General features: G+C 49.2%; 1 protein-coding gene across 6 annotated transcripts in view; it reads left to right on the top strand.

The window, feature by feature from the left end:
• The first annotated feature begins 7,777 nt into the window (after positions 1-7,777).
• The window catches only part of LOC103657000 (carcinoembryonic antigen-related cell adhesion molecule 4-like), a 49,229-nt gene continuing 42,980 nt past the window's right edge, over positions 7,778-14,026 (top strand). For all 6 annotated transcript variants that reach the window (XM_040634076.1, XM_040634079.1, XM_040634077.1 and 3 more), the window contains exons 1-2: positions 7,778-7,964; positions 8,785-9,144. In XM_040634076.1, coding sequence (XP_040490010.1) covers positions 7,901-7,964; positions 8,785-9,144 — 424 coding nt within the window. In that variant the 5' untranslated portion in view covers positions 7,778-7,900. The remainder of the gene's footprint in view (positions 7,965-8,784; positions 9,145-14,026) is intronic.

The raw sequence follows: 14,026 nt of genomic DNA, 5'->3' as shown, positions 1-14,026 counted from the left end.
ACACACACACACACACACCACATTGTCTTTATCCATTCATCAACTGATGGACATTTGGGCTGTGTCCATAGCTTGGCTATTGTAAATAATGCTGCTATAAGCATCAGGTGCGTGTATCCCTTTGAATCAGTACTTTTGTATCCTTTGGGTAAATACCTAGGCGAGCACTTGCTGGATCACTGGTAGATCTACTTTTAACTTTTTGAGGAACTTTCTGCTGTGTCCCAGAGTGGCTGCACCAGTTTACATTCCCACCAACATGCAGGGGTGCTCCCCTTTCTAATCAGGGGGAAATTTTAGTGCAAAGACAAATTTGTATACAGAAATCACAAGATTAGAAAACTCTCTGCCTGCTGTTCTTCTGGAGAAATACCCAGAAATGGGATTTCAACAGAATGAACGCTGTCTATGGCAGGCCCACAGCTAACATCATACTCAGTGATGAAAGGCTGAAAGCGTCTCTATTAGAATCAGAAACGTGGCAAGGGTGCTCATCCTCACCACTTCTATTCAGCATAGTACTGAGAGTCTTAGCCAGAGCAATTAGGCAAGAAAAAGAAATAAAAGGCATTCGAGCCAGAAAAGAAGCAGAATTCTCTTTGTTTGTAGATGACATGATCTTATATAGAGAAAACTCCAAAGGCTCCATGAAAAAACTGTCAGAACTAATAAATTTAAGGACGCTGCAGGATGCAGAATCAGTCTACAGAAATCATGCATTTCTATACACTAACAAAGAAACCTTTGGCAAACTACCTGGAAAATAAATAAAAGCATCCCATTTCCAATGGCATCAGAAATAATGAAATGTTTTGTTCTGATGGGACCCTGAGGGGTGGAAGCAGGCACCTGGGGAGGCAGGGAGTGGTCCAGACTATAGTGGAAGAGGCAGGGGAGCTCTGCTCCATGGGCACCAGGGATGCCGCCTGGGACGCAACCCCCACCCCCGCAGACTATGGGTAAAGGAATAAGCAGAAGAGAAGCAAAGACAGACACCATGGCTTCAGTGTCTACTCATGGGAAGGAAGACCAAGGTCCCCATTTGCCACCACCAAGAAAACAGAGCCTGGTGTTTTTGGAGCCCTGCCCAAAGATGCACTTGCTGGTCTCTTGGCATTTAGCTTTGCAAAGGTGTCATACCTAGGAGAATGCCAGAGGAAACTCCATTCCTTGGACCATCTGCTCTTTTTCGGTCCAGAGAATAGCAGGAACTGCTGCTTATGTGTGAAGAATGCAAAATAAAGGATGCATTAAACGAAAGGGGATTCACAGCCTTCACCTTCCTCAACTCTGCATCTATGGCTTTTGAAGTTTCTTGTGCTTCTGAATTGGTACACACTTAAGATTTCAAGTGTACTTTAATATACTTAGAGTGGGACAGAAATATTGTGATACTCTCACTCTGTTGGGATGCTTTCAGTGGGAGATAATGAAATTGAACAGCAAATGTTTTCCTACTGTTTAAGAACCTGTTGAGAGAGGCGCCTGGGTGCCTAGCCGTTAAGCGTCTGTTTTCGGCTCGGGTCATGATCCCAGGGTCCTGGGATCGAGCCCCGCATCGGGCTCCCTGCTCGGCAGGAAGCCTGCTTCTCCCTCTCAGACTCCCCTCGCTTGTGTTCTCTCTCTTGCTATCTCTCTCTCTCTCTCAAATAAACAAAATCTTAAAAAAAAAGAACCTATTGAGATGCTCTCCACATGGAAAAGAAATTATGTTGCAACTAACTTGTTTATAGCTAAGTAAAGAAATTCTGTCTTCTCTGAAAAAAAGAAAGAAAACAAAGAAATAATAAAATAATTTGGGCTAAATGTAACCCAGGAGGAGAAAGATCTTCAGACTGAAGAGCATGAGACATTGATAAAAGAAATTGAAGCACAAACAGATAAATGAAAAGATCTCCCCTGTCCATGGGTTGGAAGAATTAATACTGTTAAAATACCCATACTACGCAACATGACCTACGGATGCAAGGTGATCCCCATCAAAATCCCGCCAGCATTTTTCAGAGAAAGACAAAGGGCAATTCTACAATTCGGATGGAACCACAAAATATGTCAAATAGCCAAAGAAATCTTGGGCAAGAAGAACGAAGCTGGAGGCATCACTCTTCCTGATTTCAAATTACATTTCAAAACCGCAGTAATCAGAGGGGTATGGCATTGTGACAGCACCCTACCAGGTTTAAGGGTTCACTTGCTTCAAGCGTGTGCACCCCTTGCTTGCTGACCTAAGTCCCATGACTTCTGTAGTAGAACTAACTTACTTTCCTTTGATTTTGCAGACCACGGGCCTCGAGGAGTGAAGGACCAAGTTTTCCCAGGAAATAAGGCCTGCCTATATTGGAAAACAGCTGCCCCGGGTGCCAGCAAGTCTGTTCAGGGTCATGTCCACATACTACCAGCCCACCTGCTTCTCCTGCAGGCAGCCGCACTCCCTTTTCTCATGCCTTTCCCTTTTAACCAGCCTCCACCCTCAAACCCCTGGACGGGGAACATGATCTTTGACACATTGGTCCACTGTCTTCCCAGCATGCTGGCTTCCTGAGTAAAGCAATCTTTCCTCACCTACCATCACTTGTCCTTCATGTGTTGACTTTTGAGGTGTAAGCAACAACCTGAGTTTGGAACCAGTCTCAGTCAGGTAACAGTATTGACAGAGAGACAGAACAATGGAACAGAACAGAGAGCCCTCAGTAAATTCCTGCATATATGGTCATGGGATCTTTGACAAAGGTGTCAAGAATACACAGTGGGAAAGGATAGTCTCTTCGACAAACGATGTTGGGAAAAGTGGATATCCACATGCAAAAGAATGAAATTACACATTCACTGTACACATGCACACAAATCAACTCAAAATAGAGGTATGACTTAGATATGAGACCCCAAACCATAAAACTCCTCAAAGAACACATAGGGGAAAAGCTTGATGACATTGGTCTTGGCGATGACTTCATGCATGTGATATCAAAGCACAGGCAACAGAAAAGAAAATCAACAAATCCAAAATTTGACTCTATCAAACTAAGAAGCTTCTGCACAGCAAAGGAAACCATCAACACAATGAAAAGGCAACCAGCCTAACGGGAGAGAATCTTTTCAAACCATGGATCAGATAAGGGGTTAATATCCAACATATGTAAGGAACTCCTTCAACCAGATAGTAAAACACAACAAACAAATAACCTGATTTTAACGGGTTGAAGTCTTGAGTGGACATTATTTCTATAGCAAATAGATGTACGAAAAAAGGGAAATTCAAATCTAAACCACCATGAGGTATTACCACACACATGTTGCAAGTGCTATTATTGAAAGAAAAAAAAAAGACAAGTGTTGGTGAGGATGTTGGGAAATTGGGACCCTTGCAGCCAGTTGCAGAGAATGCAAACTGGTGCGGCCACTCTGAAAATTGTATGGAGGTTCCTCAAATAATTAGATCCAACTACACTAAGACCCAGCAACCCCACTTCTGGGTATTTCTCCAGAAGAACTGAAATCAAGATCTGAGGAGTTTAGCACCTGTGCTCATTGCAGTATTCCCAGTAGCCGAGATATGGAAACAACCCGAATGTCCATCGACAGATGAATGGCTGGGGAACATGCAGTCTATACATATAATGGGACACTATTGAGAGGCTAGATCTCATATGAGCTCTTAATAAAGTAAACGATTGATAAAAGAAAATGGAAAATGTTTTCACAGTCAAAGCCAAAACAAACACCACACTGAGATGCCACTTCACATATAGTAGACCGGCTAAAATAGTAAAAAAAGCTTTCCAATCTACGTGTTGTTAAGGATGGGGGGCAAGTGGAACCCTCCCACAGCGCTAGTGAGGAAGTAAAATTGCAACTCCTTTGGAAAACAGTGTAGCCTGTTCTTCAAAAAATGAAAGGTGTGCCTCTTCAGCGATCCCCTCACTGCACTCCTGGGTGGAACTCTACCCCAGAGAATTGAAAGCACACGCCCACTTCAAAGACTCACGCACAAAAGTTCCTGGCAGTTCGGAACACCTGGGTGGCTCAGTTGGTTAAGCGTCTGCCTTCAGCTTGGGTCATGATCCCAGGGTCATGGCATCGAGTCCAGAGGCATCTCCCTCTGCCTGCCCCTCCCTCCTTCCTTCTTTCTCTGACAAATAAATAAATTAAATCTTAAAAAAAAAAAAAGGTCCTGGCAGGTCTACTTGTAGCAGCCCCGAGTTGAAAACAACAGAAATATCCATAAACAAGTGAGAAAACAAACAAAAATTAATACCTTTCTGCATCCTTCCCATGTCTTACAACTAAGGCGTAAAAAAGAAAAAACTGTGGATACATACAATAACATGTAGCAATGGGTTAAATTTTTAAAAAGGACGCTGAGTAAAGAATTCAACCCCGGCCCCAAACTGTACTATATGGTTCCAATTTTCAAAATACTAAAAACTGTACACTAATCCATAACAACAAAAGCAAATTTAAGGTTTCATAGGAATATGGGAAAGGAGGGTCAGAGGTAGCAAAGCAGACAGAATAAAGATGACACGAGGAGATTTTGAGAGGAAGGGTCACAGTCACGATCTTCACGTAGGAATGACTCCTCTACAAGCACATGGCAAAACGTATTAAATTAAATTGTATACTTTCAAAAGTTGGATTTCTTGTATGTCAACTGCAACTCAATAAAGTTGTTAAACTGTACGTACATATATGAAATATTACTTAATGTACAAATTTTAAAAAATAATTGGGTAACAGGACTTTTTCTTCCACATTTCCTATAGTGTCCACCAGAGGGCAGTAGAGCGGCTCCACACCCTGGAGGCTTCCTCAGTGCGCCCACAGCACAGCAGGGTCTGACCCTCCCCAGCCTCATTCAGTCGAAGTCCTCCTGGCTCTCCAGGCTCCCCACACTGGACCCCGTCAGTCCCTCCAGCCAGCCAGGTGTCTTTCCGCTGAGACTGGTCCCTCTGTGGGCAGCTCGTCCCTCCACACCCTCTGTGCTTTGGGGGGTGAAGGTCCACTCACCATTAGGTCACTTTCTGAGGAGGGCTCCATGTGCCCGCCCATCAGCTGAGACCCCCTGACATGCTCCAGACCCACCAGACAATTTCTTTTCCTGGCCCTGCTCTCGATTATAATGACTCCTCAGTGCCATGATTTCCTGAGTGCCTGTGGCCCTGTTACAGGGTAAACCCCACGAGTCCAGGGCCCACATCTGTCCTGTTCTCCGTGGATTCCCAGGATCCAGCCCAGGACCTGACACAACAGAGATGCCCAGTAAATACTCGTTAAATGGATGAGGGAAACCACACAATGGAAGCATGTCACCCCCCTGTCACCTGGGGTGAGAGCCTCTTCCCTGCAGACCCAGGGCACTGGCATCAACATCGAAGAGGCCAGCACGTGCCCGAGGCTGTCCCTGTAAGGCTGTCAGGCGTTTACACCTCCTAGATTCAGGAGGGAGGACAGGGGCCTCCTACAGTTAGAGGCCGGACACCCATTCATTCCCAAAACACAGACACCCCCTCCCATCTTTGTCTTGTGACTGTCTTCTGTGCCCAGAGGGCCTGGGTGGGCAGCTTTGTCCTTCCTCTTCTCTCAGGGATCTGACCTGGCACAAATTCTGGGTCACCAGTCCAGGTGCAGTTACGACCAGGGGAGCTCACAGCCCTACCCTGACCTCAAAAGACATCAGGGAGTGACTACTCCTGAAGGCCCCTGGTCTGTGCGGACAGCTGCAGTGTCCCCCTGAAGATTTCTCAGCAGCCCAAGGAGTCCTGGGGAATGAGGGGTACTTCCCGGGCAGACGGGACAGAAGAACCCAGATCTGCCTGTGTTTCCCCGGGGCTGAGGGTCTCCTCCCCTTTAACAGAGGCAGCCCTAGGATCCCTCAGCTGTGTCTCCGGGTGCAGCAGCTCCAGCTCCTGGTTCCTGTGGGGAGATCTGGAGCAGAGGAGAGACAGGGACACAGGTGACTTGGATGTAATACCCCCCCCTCCGAAATGTGATGGGGAACAGGGCATTATGATGCCCAGCCCCTCAGGCCGGTGCCTTTTCCCCAAAGTCTCAAGAGACCGCTACTAGGTTATTCCTTGAAATCTGAGGACAGAGAGCTCCGGCTGAGGGAGCACATCCTTCTGGGTGGACAATGCTCCTGACACAGGATCAGGAATCTTCTGGACAGAGCCTGTCCTCTCCCTGGGCTCATGCTGCCCTGGGATGGAGTCGGGTGATCTGGGACCGACAAGGACCAGGACCCAGGCTGACCAATCCCTCACCTCTGCCCAGGGCTCAGGGACCCTCACATCCTTTGGAGCCTGGTCAGCATCCCTGGCAGCCCCTCAGCATCGCCTCCAGGGGGCGACATAGGGACATGCAGCCAGCACACAGGAAATTAAACCCTGAAGCTGGCTTTGGCTAAGGAGGTGGCAGGGGGAGCCTGGTTTCCATCCCTTTCTTTAACAAAGACCTTTCTGGGCCCCTCCCACATGTGTGCTCTGTCCTGCCCTCTCTTTCTAGGGCTCTAGCAGCAACCTGATCTGTCCCTGCATACACCCCCAGTGCTACCTGACACCACTCATGTTGGAGGCAGGGTGACCACAGGAAAGTCCCCCAGGCAGAGGACACGGGCTGCCTAGGACACTCAGGAGCACATGGACAGTCTCTGGGCCACACTTCAGCCAACAAACATGGAGACAGAAGGTCTCCTCAAAACCTTCCTGGGACCCCCAGCCACCCGACCTCCCACCACCTCCTCTCTTCCCAGGACACCCAGGAAACCCCCTTCCCATCTGAGAACTAACTCCTGAGACATCTGGTCCTGGGTCTCTGTCCCTGGAAGCACGGGCCACCCTGGAGACACCCAAGGATGGACCTGGGTCCCACACCAGTCATCACCCGGCCTGTCCCTTTCTCACCCCAAGTTATCTCTGGGACCTTGTTGCCAGGAGTCAATCTAACCTCCCCAGAGCCTTGAGAACACTGGGGAGACCGGTGCCCAGCTGGGCTTCTCTGTTTCCAAAAGAAATAATCCCCTATATTTGGGGAACCTGGGGCTCTGTGTGTGGTGCCCACAGACTCAAGGTCAGGACACAGCAGAGGCCAACTGGGAGTAGGGGGAAGGGCCATCCTCTAAGGGAACCGGGTCCCCCTCAGTCTGGCAATTCACAGTGTGCTCCCGGGGCCGGGATGACCAGAATCACCTGGGAGCTTGTTAGAGGCCGACTCTGGGGTCCACACCACACCTGCTGAGTCAGGATCTGCATTTTCACAGGATCTGCAGACCCTCCGTGGGCACAGGAGACTGAGAGGAGGCCCCACCCCCACATCATGGGGTCTCAGCCTGGCTGGGCATCTGCTGAAGCAGCATTTCTAGGTGTCACCTGGGCGTTCACAGTCTTGATAAAGTTCCACAGGTGACTCCAGTGCACAGTGGGGGTGTCATCCCTGTGACGAGAGTTCCTGAGGCAGCCTCCAGGCTCCTGCTCTGAAGGGAGAGCCACACAGGGAGGAGAGAGGGCTTTGGGGGCGCTGACTCTGCACTGTGCCCCCTAGCTGTGGGGGTCACCGGACCGCGTCCAAACAAGGGCACGTGTGTGCTCTCGCATATGGTGGGAAATCACACCTGGAGAGGGAGAGGCCTCAGCAGTTCCCAAGGAACTGCATTGTAGACAGAAATGAAAGGGGAAGAAGGGGACAAAGATTCAGGAGGAAAAGATGGCCAAGAGGGGGAGGGGACCTGGCAGAGACCCCGCCCCCCGCCCACGTGACCCGCCCAGAACTCCTGCCCCCAAAGGCCACTCAGCACAGAGGGAGGAAGGACAGCAGAGCTGACAGGACCCAGACAGCAGTGCTCCTGAGCGTTTCTGGAGCAGAAGCTCTTCTCACAGTAGGAGGGACAGAGCAGGCAGCAGGCACCATGGAGTCCCCCTCGGCCCCGCCCCGACGAGGATGCCTCCCCTGGCAGGAGCTCCTGCTGGCAGGTAAGAGGGATGATCCCTGGGAGAGGGAGGAAGGATGGGGGAGAGCAGCAGGCTGGGGTCTCCCAGGAGGACAGGGCTCTGAGAGGGGACAGGGGAGCCGGCTCAGCAACAGGAAAATCTCATGATCTGGAAATGGTGAGCTAAGGGCTATTTCCTAAGTTCCTCATCACTGAGGACTGAATTTGAAAATGGATGATAACAACAACCAGGGACCCTAATCGCTGCCCCTTCCCACTGACCTGAGAACTTGAAACACAAAGGGCAGATGCAGAGGATACTGGGGACACAATCATTCAGCCCCGGGTGTCTGCAGCCTGCCCCACCACTGGGGTACAGCACAGATCAGAGGAGTCCCTGCCCTCCTCGAGCTCACTTCTATGGGGAGGAAGACAGACACACAGAGACATCTAGAATGTGATGTCAGGTACTGACAAGCACCAGGAAGGGACAGAGCAGGGAAAGGTCAGAACGTGAAGACAGAGGGTCTTTAGAGGAGGTGGTCAGGGCAGGTCTCTTCCCAGAACCCCCTGAGTGTGAGCAGGTATCCGAGGGCAGGGAGGGAGTGAGCGACAGACATGTGAGGAAGAGTGTTGGAAATTGAGGAAGTAAGTTCAGAGGCACTGAAGTAGTGTGGTCATGCTACTGACGTTGCAGGAGACACACACACACACACACACACACACACACACAGAAATACCCCTGCACACTCACACACACCTGCCAAGGCTGGGGGATTAGGACCTGCTCTGAGTCCAGGGCCCCAGCTTTCCTCCCGACACATCAGTCCAAACACTGATCCGTCTCCTCTCTTCCTTCCTAGTCTCACTCTTAACCTTCTGGAACCCGCCCACCACTGCCCAACTCACTGTGGAATCAGTGCCACCCGATGCTGCTGAAGGGAAGGACGTTCTTCTGCGAGCCCACAGTCTGCCTGGGGATCTCGTAGGTCTTAGCTGGTTTAGAGGGGCAAGTCTAGCGCCCAGCCGTCAAATTCTGTCATATGTAGTAGACACACAAGTAACTATCCCAGGGCCTGCATACAGTGGCAGAGAGACAATATACCCCAATGGGTCCCTGCTGTTCCAGAGAGTCACCCTGAAGGACACAGGATACTACACCCTACAAATCGTGAGGAGAGATGTTCGAATTGAAGAAGTAACTGGACAGCTGCGCGTATTCCGTGAGTAATTCCTCTCTCACGTCTGGTGTTGGGTGGGGTGAATTCTACGTCACACACACGGGACTCACAGGCCTGGACTGGGCCTCCATCCCCCTTGGCATTATATCCCGTGTTGAGGTTCGAGCATTTAGTGTGGGAAACACACAGTGGAGACAAACGTCCTAGCGTCGAAATTCCTTTCTCGGGATCCAGACTCTGGGATTCTCTGAGGAAGACCCTGCAGGACCCAGTCAGGACCAGGCCTGAGGAGCTCTGCGATCCCCCCCAGAGCTCAGCCCAGAAAGCCCCTGCCCAGACCACTGCCTTGGGGCTGCTGATCCATGAGCCGGGGGCAGGGGGGGCGGTCTGTGCCAGGATGGGGTTAGGCTCCTGGGTGGAGCTGACTGGGAGCAACCATTTCCCGGCTGCCCGAGCTGCTCAGCAGCCAGTGCTCAGTCTCAAGGGCCACATCTGGGGAGGGCAGAGCCTGGTCCTTCACCTGAGATTCAGCATGGACAGCACACACTTAAGAAGTCCTCAGTCCGTTAGCCAAGTGCTGTGGGGGACTTGGGGGAATGCAGAGGAAGGTCAGCGCCCCCAGGGAGGAACAGAGCAGAGAAGTGCTCCTGGGGGCTCCTCCTCCACCAAGAATCAGGCCCCGGGGTCTTCTCTTGTGGAGAGGAGCAGACACGATGCCATTTGATTGGCCAGCTGCTACAGACCGGATTGAGGTCAGGGTTTTGGGTATGTTTAAAGGTTAATTCACAGGCATGTCAAGTAGAGATCATTTGTCGTTATTGCTACTGCATTAAGGGGAAACTGAGACACAGGGAGACACAGTCATGGAATCAGGGTCACACAGACTGATGACAGCAGATCAGAGTTCCCCGGGTTCTGTGTGCAGACACAGCCCCGTCCTCTCCTCCATCAGAGGGAGGGATGCAGGTGTGGGCAGTGAGAGCAAATGGAGGCTCACGCTGTGTTTACTCGACAACCATGTGTCCCGCGTGAGCAGTCAGAGGCGGAATGATCCGGCCACCCCTCAGGTGGCGATCCTTACCTCCCTGGGCTGCCCTTGAGATTGGATTGTTTCCTGCTGTGTTGATGTTCGTCCCACTGGGTGTCAGGGAAAGTACTTGCCTTGTCCTCCCGACTCTGCACCTGAAACCAGCCCAGGGTCCACCTGTAACAAACTCAGTTGCTCTTGTTTAGGAGGGAAGGAGTGAGCGGTGTGGGTGTCTCTCCAGCTGTGGGCAGGGAGCCTGTGTGGCCAGAGGTCCCAGGATGTTACACTCAGGACGCCTCTCTGAAGAGACGATGGGTCATTCATTCCTCACCACCCCTGCTTCCTGCTTATCCCCTTGCTCTCAGCTTAGTCATTGGACTCAGCTCTGCCAAGGATGGGGTCCCTGCCTCATGGCACTCATTACCAAACAACGGGCAGGGCTGCCCCCTGCAGGACCTGGAGCCTGAGTACTGAACTGACCTCCGGGCTTGTTCCTGGTGTCCCCGGGAGTCTTTTCTGCTCAGACCCGATCCCCAGGCTGGGCTATCAGGTCAGTGAAGAGCCAGGACAGGTCCGGGGCCCTCTGTGACTCTGTCCTGTGTCTTCCACGACCCAATGCTGCTCTGTAATTGACATTGGAGAAAGCCTGTGCCATCAGACACACAGAGCAGGGGCTTTACTCTCTCTGAGGCTCAGATCCTCATGCGTTTGTCTTGAGGTACAGAGACCTGCTTTATGCTTTGAAGGACTCAGGTTGGCTGAGAGCTGAGAGATGGGAATTCGATTCAAGATGCTTGTGAAGGAATCGCAGGTACCACTGAGGGCAATGTTCTCCTGTTGTCTGCACGGCGGAGTTACCCAAACCCAACATCACAAGCAACAACTCCGACCCTGTGGAGAATGAGGATTCTGTAGTATTAATGTGTGAACCTCAGACTCAGAGCACAAGCTACCTGTGGTCAGTAAGCAGGAAGAGCCACCCAGCCAGCGCCAGGCTGCAGCTGTCCCTGGACAACAGGTCCCTCACTATACACCGCGTAACAAGGAATGACACAGGACCCTATCAGTGTGAGACTCGGAACTCAGTGAGTGCTGGTCGTAGTGACCCATTCACCCTGAATGTTCTCTGTGAGTAACTTCCCTTCCTACCTGGCCCGCGCTGCCAGCCCAAATCCACACTGCCAGAGGCCAGGCCACATCCATCCTTCTGGGGTCCGAGTCCATGACTCTCAGCTGGACCGCCAAGGTGACCATGGCTTCTTGTCCCAGGCAAACCTGGGCAGACCCAGTCTAAGCCAAGATGAGGAGGGGACAGGCTGCTCCTCCCTGAGAGGGTCACCAGCCTGTGAGGGGAAACAGGCAAATGTCTCAGACCCAGGCTCAGTGAACACAGGCAGATTCTGGTTGAGACTTTCTCAGACAAGGTTGGGACCCAGCTTAGAGGGACAGTGTGCCTAATAGAGACCAGGATCTTCCCCTTCCCTCAGATTATATCACGTTAGCTTTATTCTGTTAGCTCCAGATGGCCCAGACGCCCCCACCATTTCCCCCTCAGACTCTCACTACCGTCCAGGGGCCAGCCTCAGGCTCTCCTGCCACACAGCCTCTAACCCACCTGCAGGGTACTCTTGGCTTATCAGTTGGAAGCCCCAGCCATCCACACAGGAGCTCTTTATCCCCAACCTCACTGCGAGTGATAGTGGAGCCTATACCGGCCTCACCTCTAACTCCGGCACTCGCCTCAATAAGACCACAGTCAAGACTATCACAGTCTCTGGTAAGTGGATCCCTGGAGCATCTGCACGGATGCTGTGGTGAAGGTCTGTCTGGCTTTCAGAATAGAACCTAGAAGAAGTTTTTTTCCACAAGCAAATGTGTAATCTGTGCCTGAACTCTCCCATTACATGTCAGCAGACCCTTTGTCCCTTTGCTCTCTGATTTCTCATGGCAGAGCTTGGGTTCAGCCTGGAATGTGGGGAGGGGTTTTCTCAGCTCCAGAAAGCCCCATGCATAGAAGGGGGCTTTGCAAATGGGAAGAAGGATAATCTGGGTCAAGTTGCTTTTTGTTGTTGAATTGCAGATGTCCTTTATATAATCCAGATATTAATCTCTTACCAGATATGATTTGCAAATGTTTCCTTCCAATCCATGTGTTGAACTTTGGTTGACACACAGTGTGACATAGTTTCACATGTACAACTTAGTGATTGGAGAACTCTATGTGTTATGCCCTCCTCAACACAATATAGCTCCCATCCGTCACCATGCAGCCCCATCAAAATACCATTGACTATATTTCCTATGCTGTGCATTTCATCCCTATATCCTGTTCATTCCAAATTACTGTCACAACTCTCCAAATTGTGTCTTGTGATGCACAGAAGTTTTCCATTTTGATGCATCCAATCCATCTACTTTTTCTTTTATTATCTTTGCTTTGGGTATCATATGTATGAAACTCCATTGGGATCTTCAGTTTCAAAAAGTTTTGCTTTATGTTTTCTTCTAAGACTTTTACATTTGACTTATATTTGATTTTTTATCTATTTTACATTAATATTTGTACATGGTGTAATTTAAGTCCAACTTAAATGTTTGCATGGATATCCAGTGTTCCCAACACCATTGGTTAGATTTTTTTTTCCTCCATTGAATGGTCATGACAACCTTCTAGAAAATCACTGGACATTGTATGCCAGGGTTTGTTTTTGGGGTGGCTATTCTATTCCATTGGTCTCTATCTCTCTCTTTATACCAGACCCCGGTTATTTTGGTTACTGTAGCTTTGCAGTCAGGAAGTGGGATTCCTCCTTTTGTTCTTTTTCAAAATAAGTATGGCTATTTGAGGCCCCTGAGATTCCATGTGAATTTTTTGAACTCCTATTTCTGCAAAATATTTCCCTCGGAATTTAATAGGCAGGCACCTGACTGGCTCAGTCAGTGGGCAGCGACTCTTGATCTCAGTGTTGTGGGTTTCAGACCCACATTGGGTATAGAGATTACTTAAAAATAAAATCTTTTTAAAAAGTATTTGATAAGGATTACTTTGAATCCGTGGATCTCTTTGGGTAGCATTGTCATCTTAACAATATTAAGTCTCATCATCCATGAGCATGGGATGTCTCTCCATTTATTTGTGTCCTCTGTAATTTCTTTCAGCAATGTTTTATGATTTCCATAAACAGTCTATTGACTCCTTAATTGACTTAATTCCTAAGTATTTGATTCATTTTTCCTAAAAATTTTCTTCTTTTTAATGTTATTGCAAATAGAATTGTTTTCCTACTTTCTTTTTTGGGTACTTCACTGTTAACGTCAGGAATACAGTGATTTTTGTATGTTGAATTTGTAGCCTGCTAAGTTGTTGAAATTGTTTATTAGTTCAGCAGTTTTTTTGTGGAATCTTCAGGATTTTGTACATAAAATTTCATGTCATCTGTAAGCAGATATGATTGTACTTATTCTTTCCAATTTCATTGTATTCTATGTTTTTTCCTCCTAATTATTTTGGACTGGACTTCTGTACTGTGTTGAATATTGGTGGTGAGAGTGGCATATTTATCTTCCACGTGATCTTAGAAGAAAGGTTTCACTGTTTCATCTTGGAGATGATGCTAGCTGTGGGTGTTTCTTATGGGGCCTTTATTATGTTGCAGTAGTTTCCTTCTATTTGTAAGGGTGCCAGTATTCTGTATACAGTAACCTCTTCTCTACATGAGTTTCACCATGGGAGTGAATCCACAGACTTGGAAGTAAGAGTCTTCTTCAGAGGGAGAAATCCTGTATATTGAAACTCTTCGATTCCTAAGGGAATGAAGACGGGACAGGAGGCTCTCATTCCCCAGTAAATTTTAAAAGTGTAAATGCCTTCCCTTCTTTACATGAAGCTGCCTTGGA

Source organism: Ursus maritimus, unplaced genomic scaffold, assembly GCF_017311325.1.
Source record: "Ursus maritimus isolate PB19 unplaced genomic scaffold, ASM1731132v1 scaffold_19, whole genome shotgun sequence".
Lineage (NCBI taxonomy): Eukaryota > Metazoa > Chordata > Mammalia > Carnivora > Ursidae > Ursus > Ursus maritimus.
Note: the sequence above shows the minus strand (reverse complement) of the source record. Positions and strands in the feature narration are given on the sequence as shown.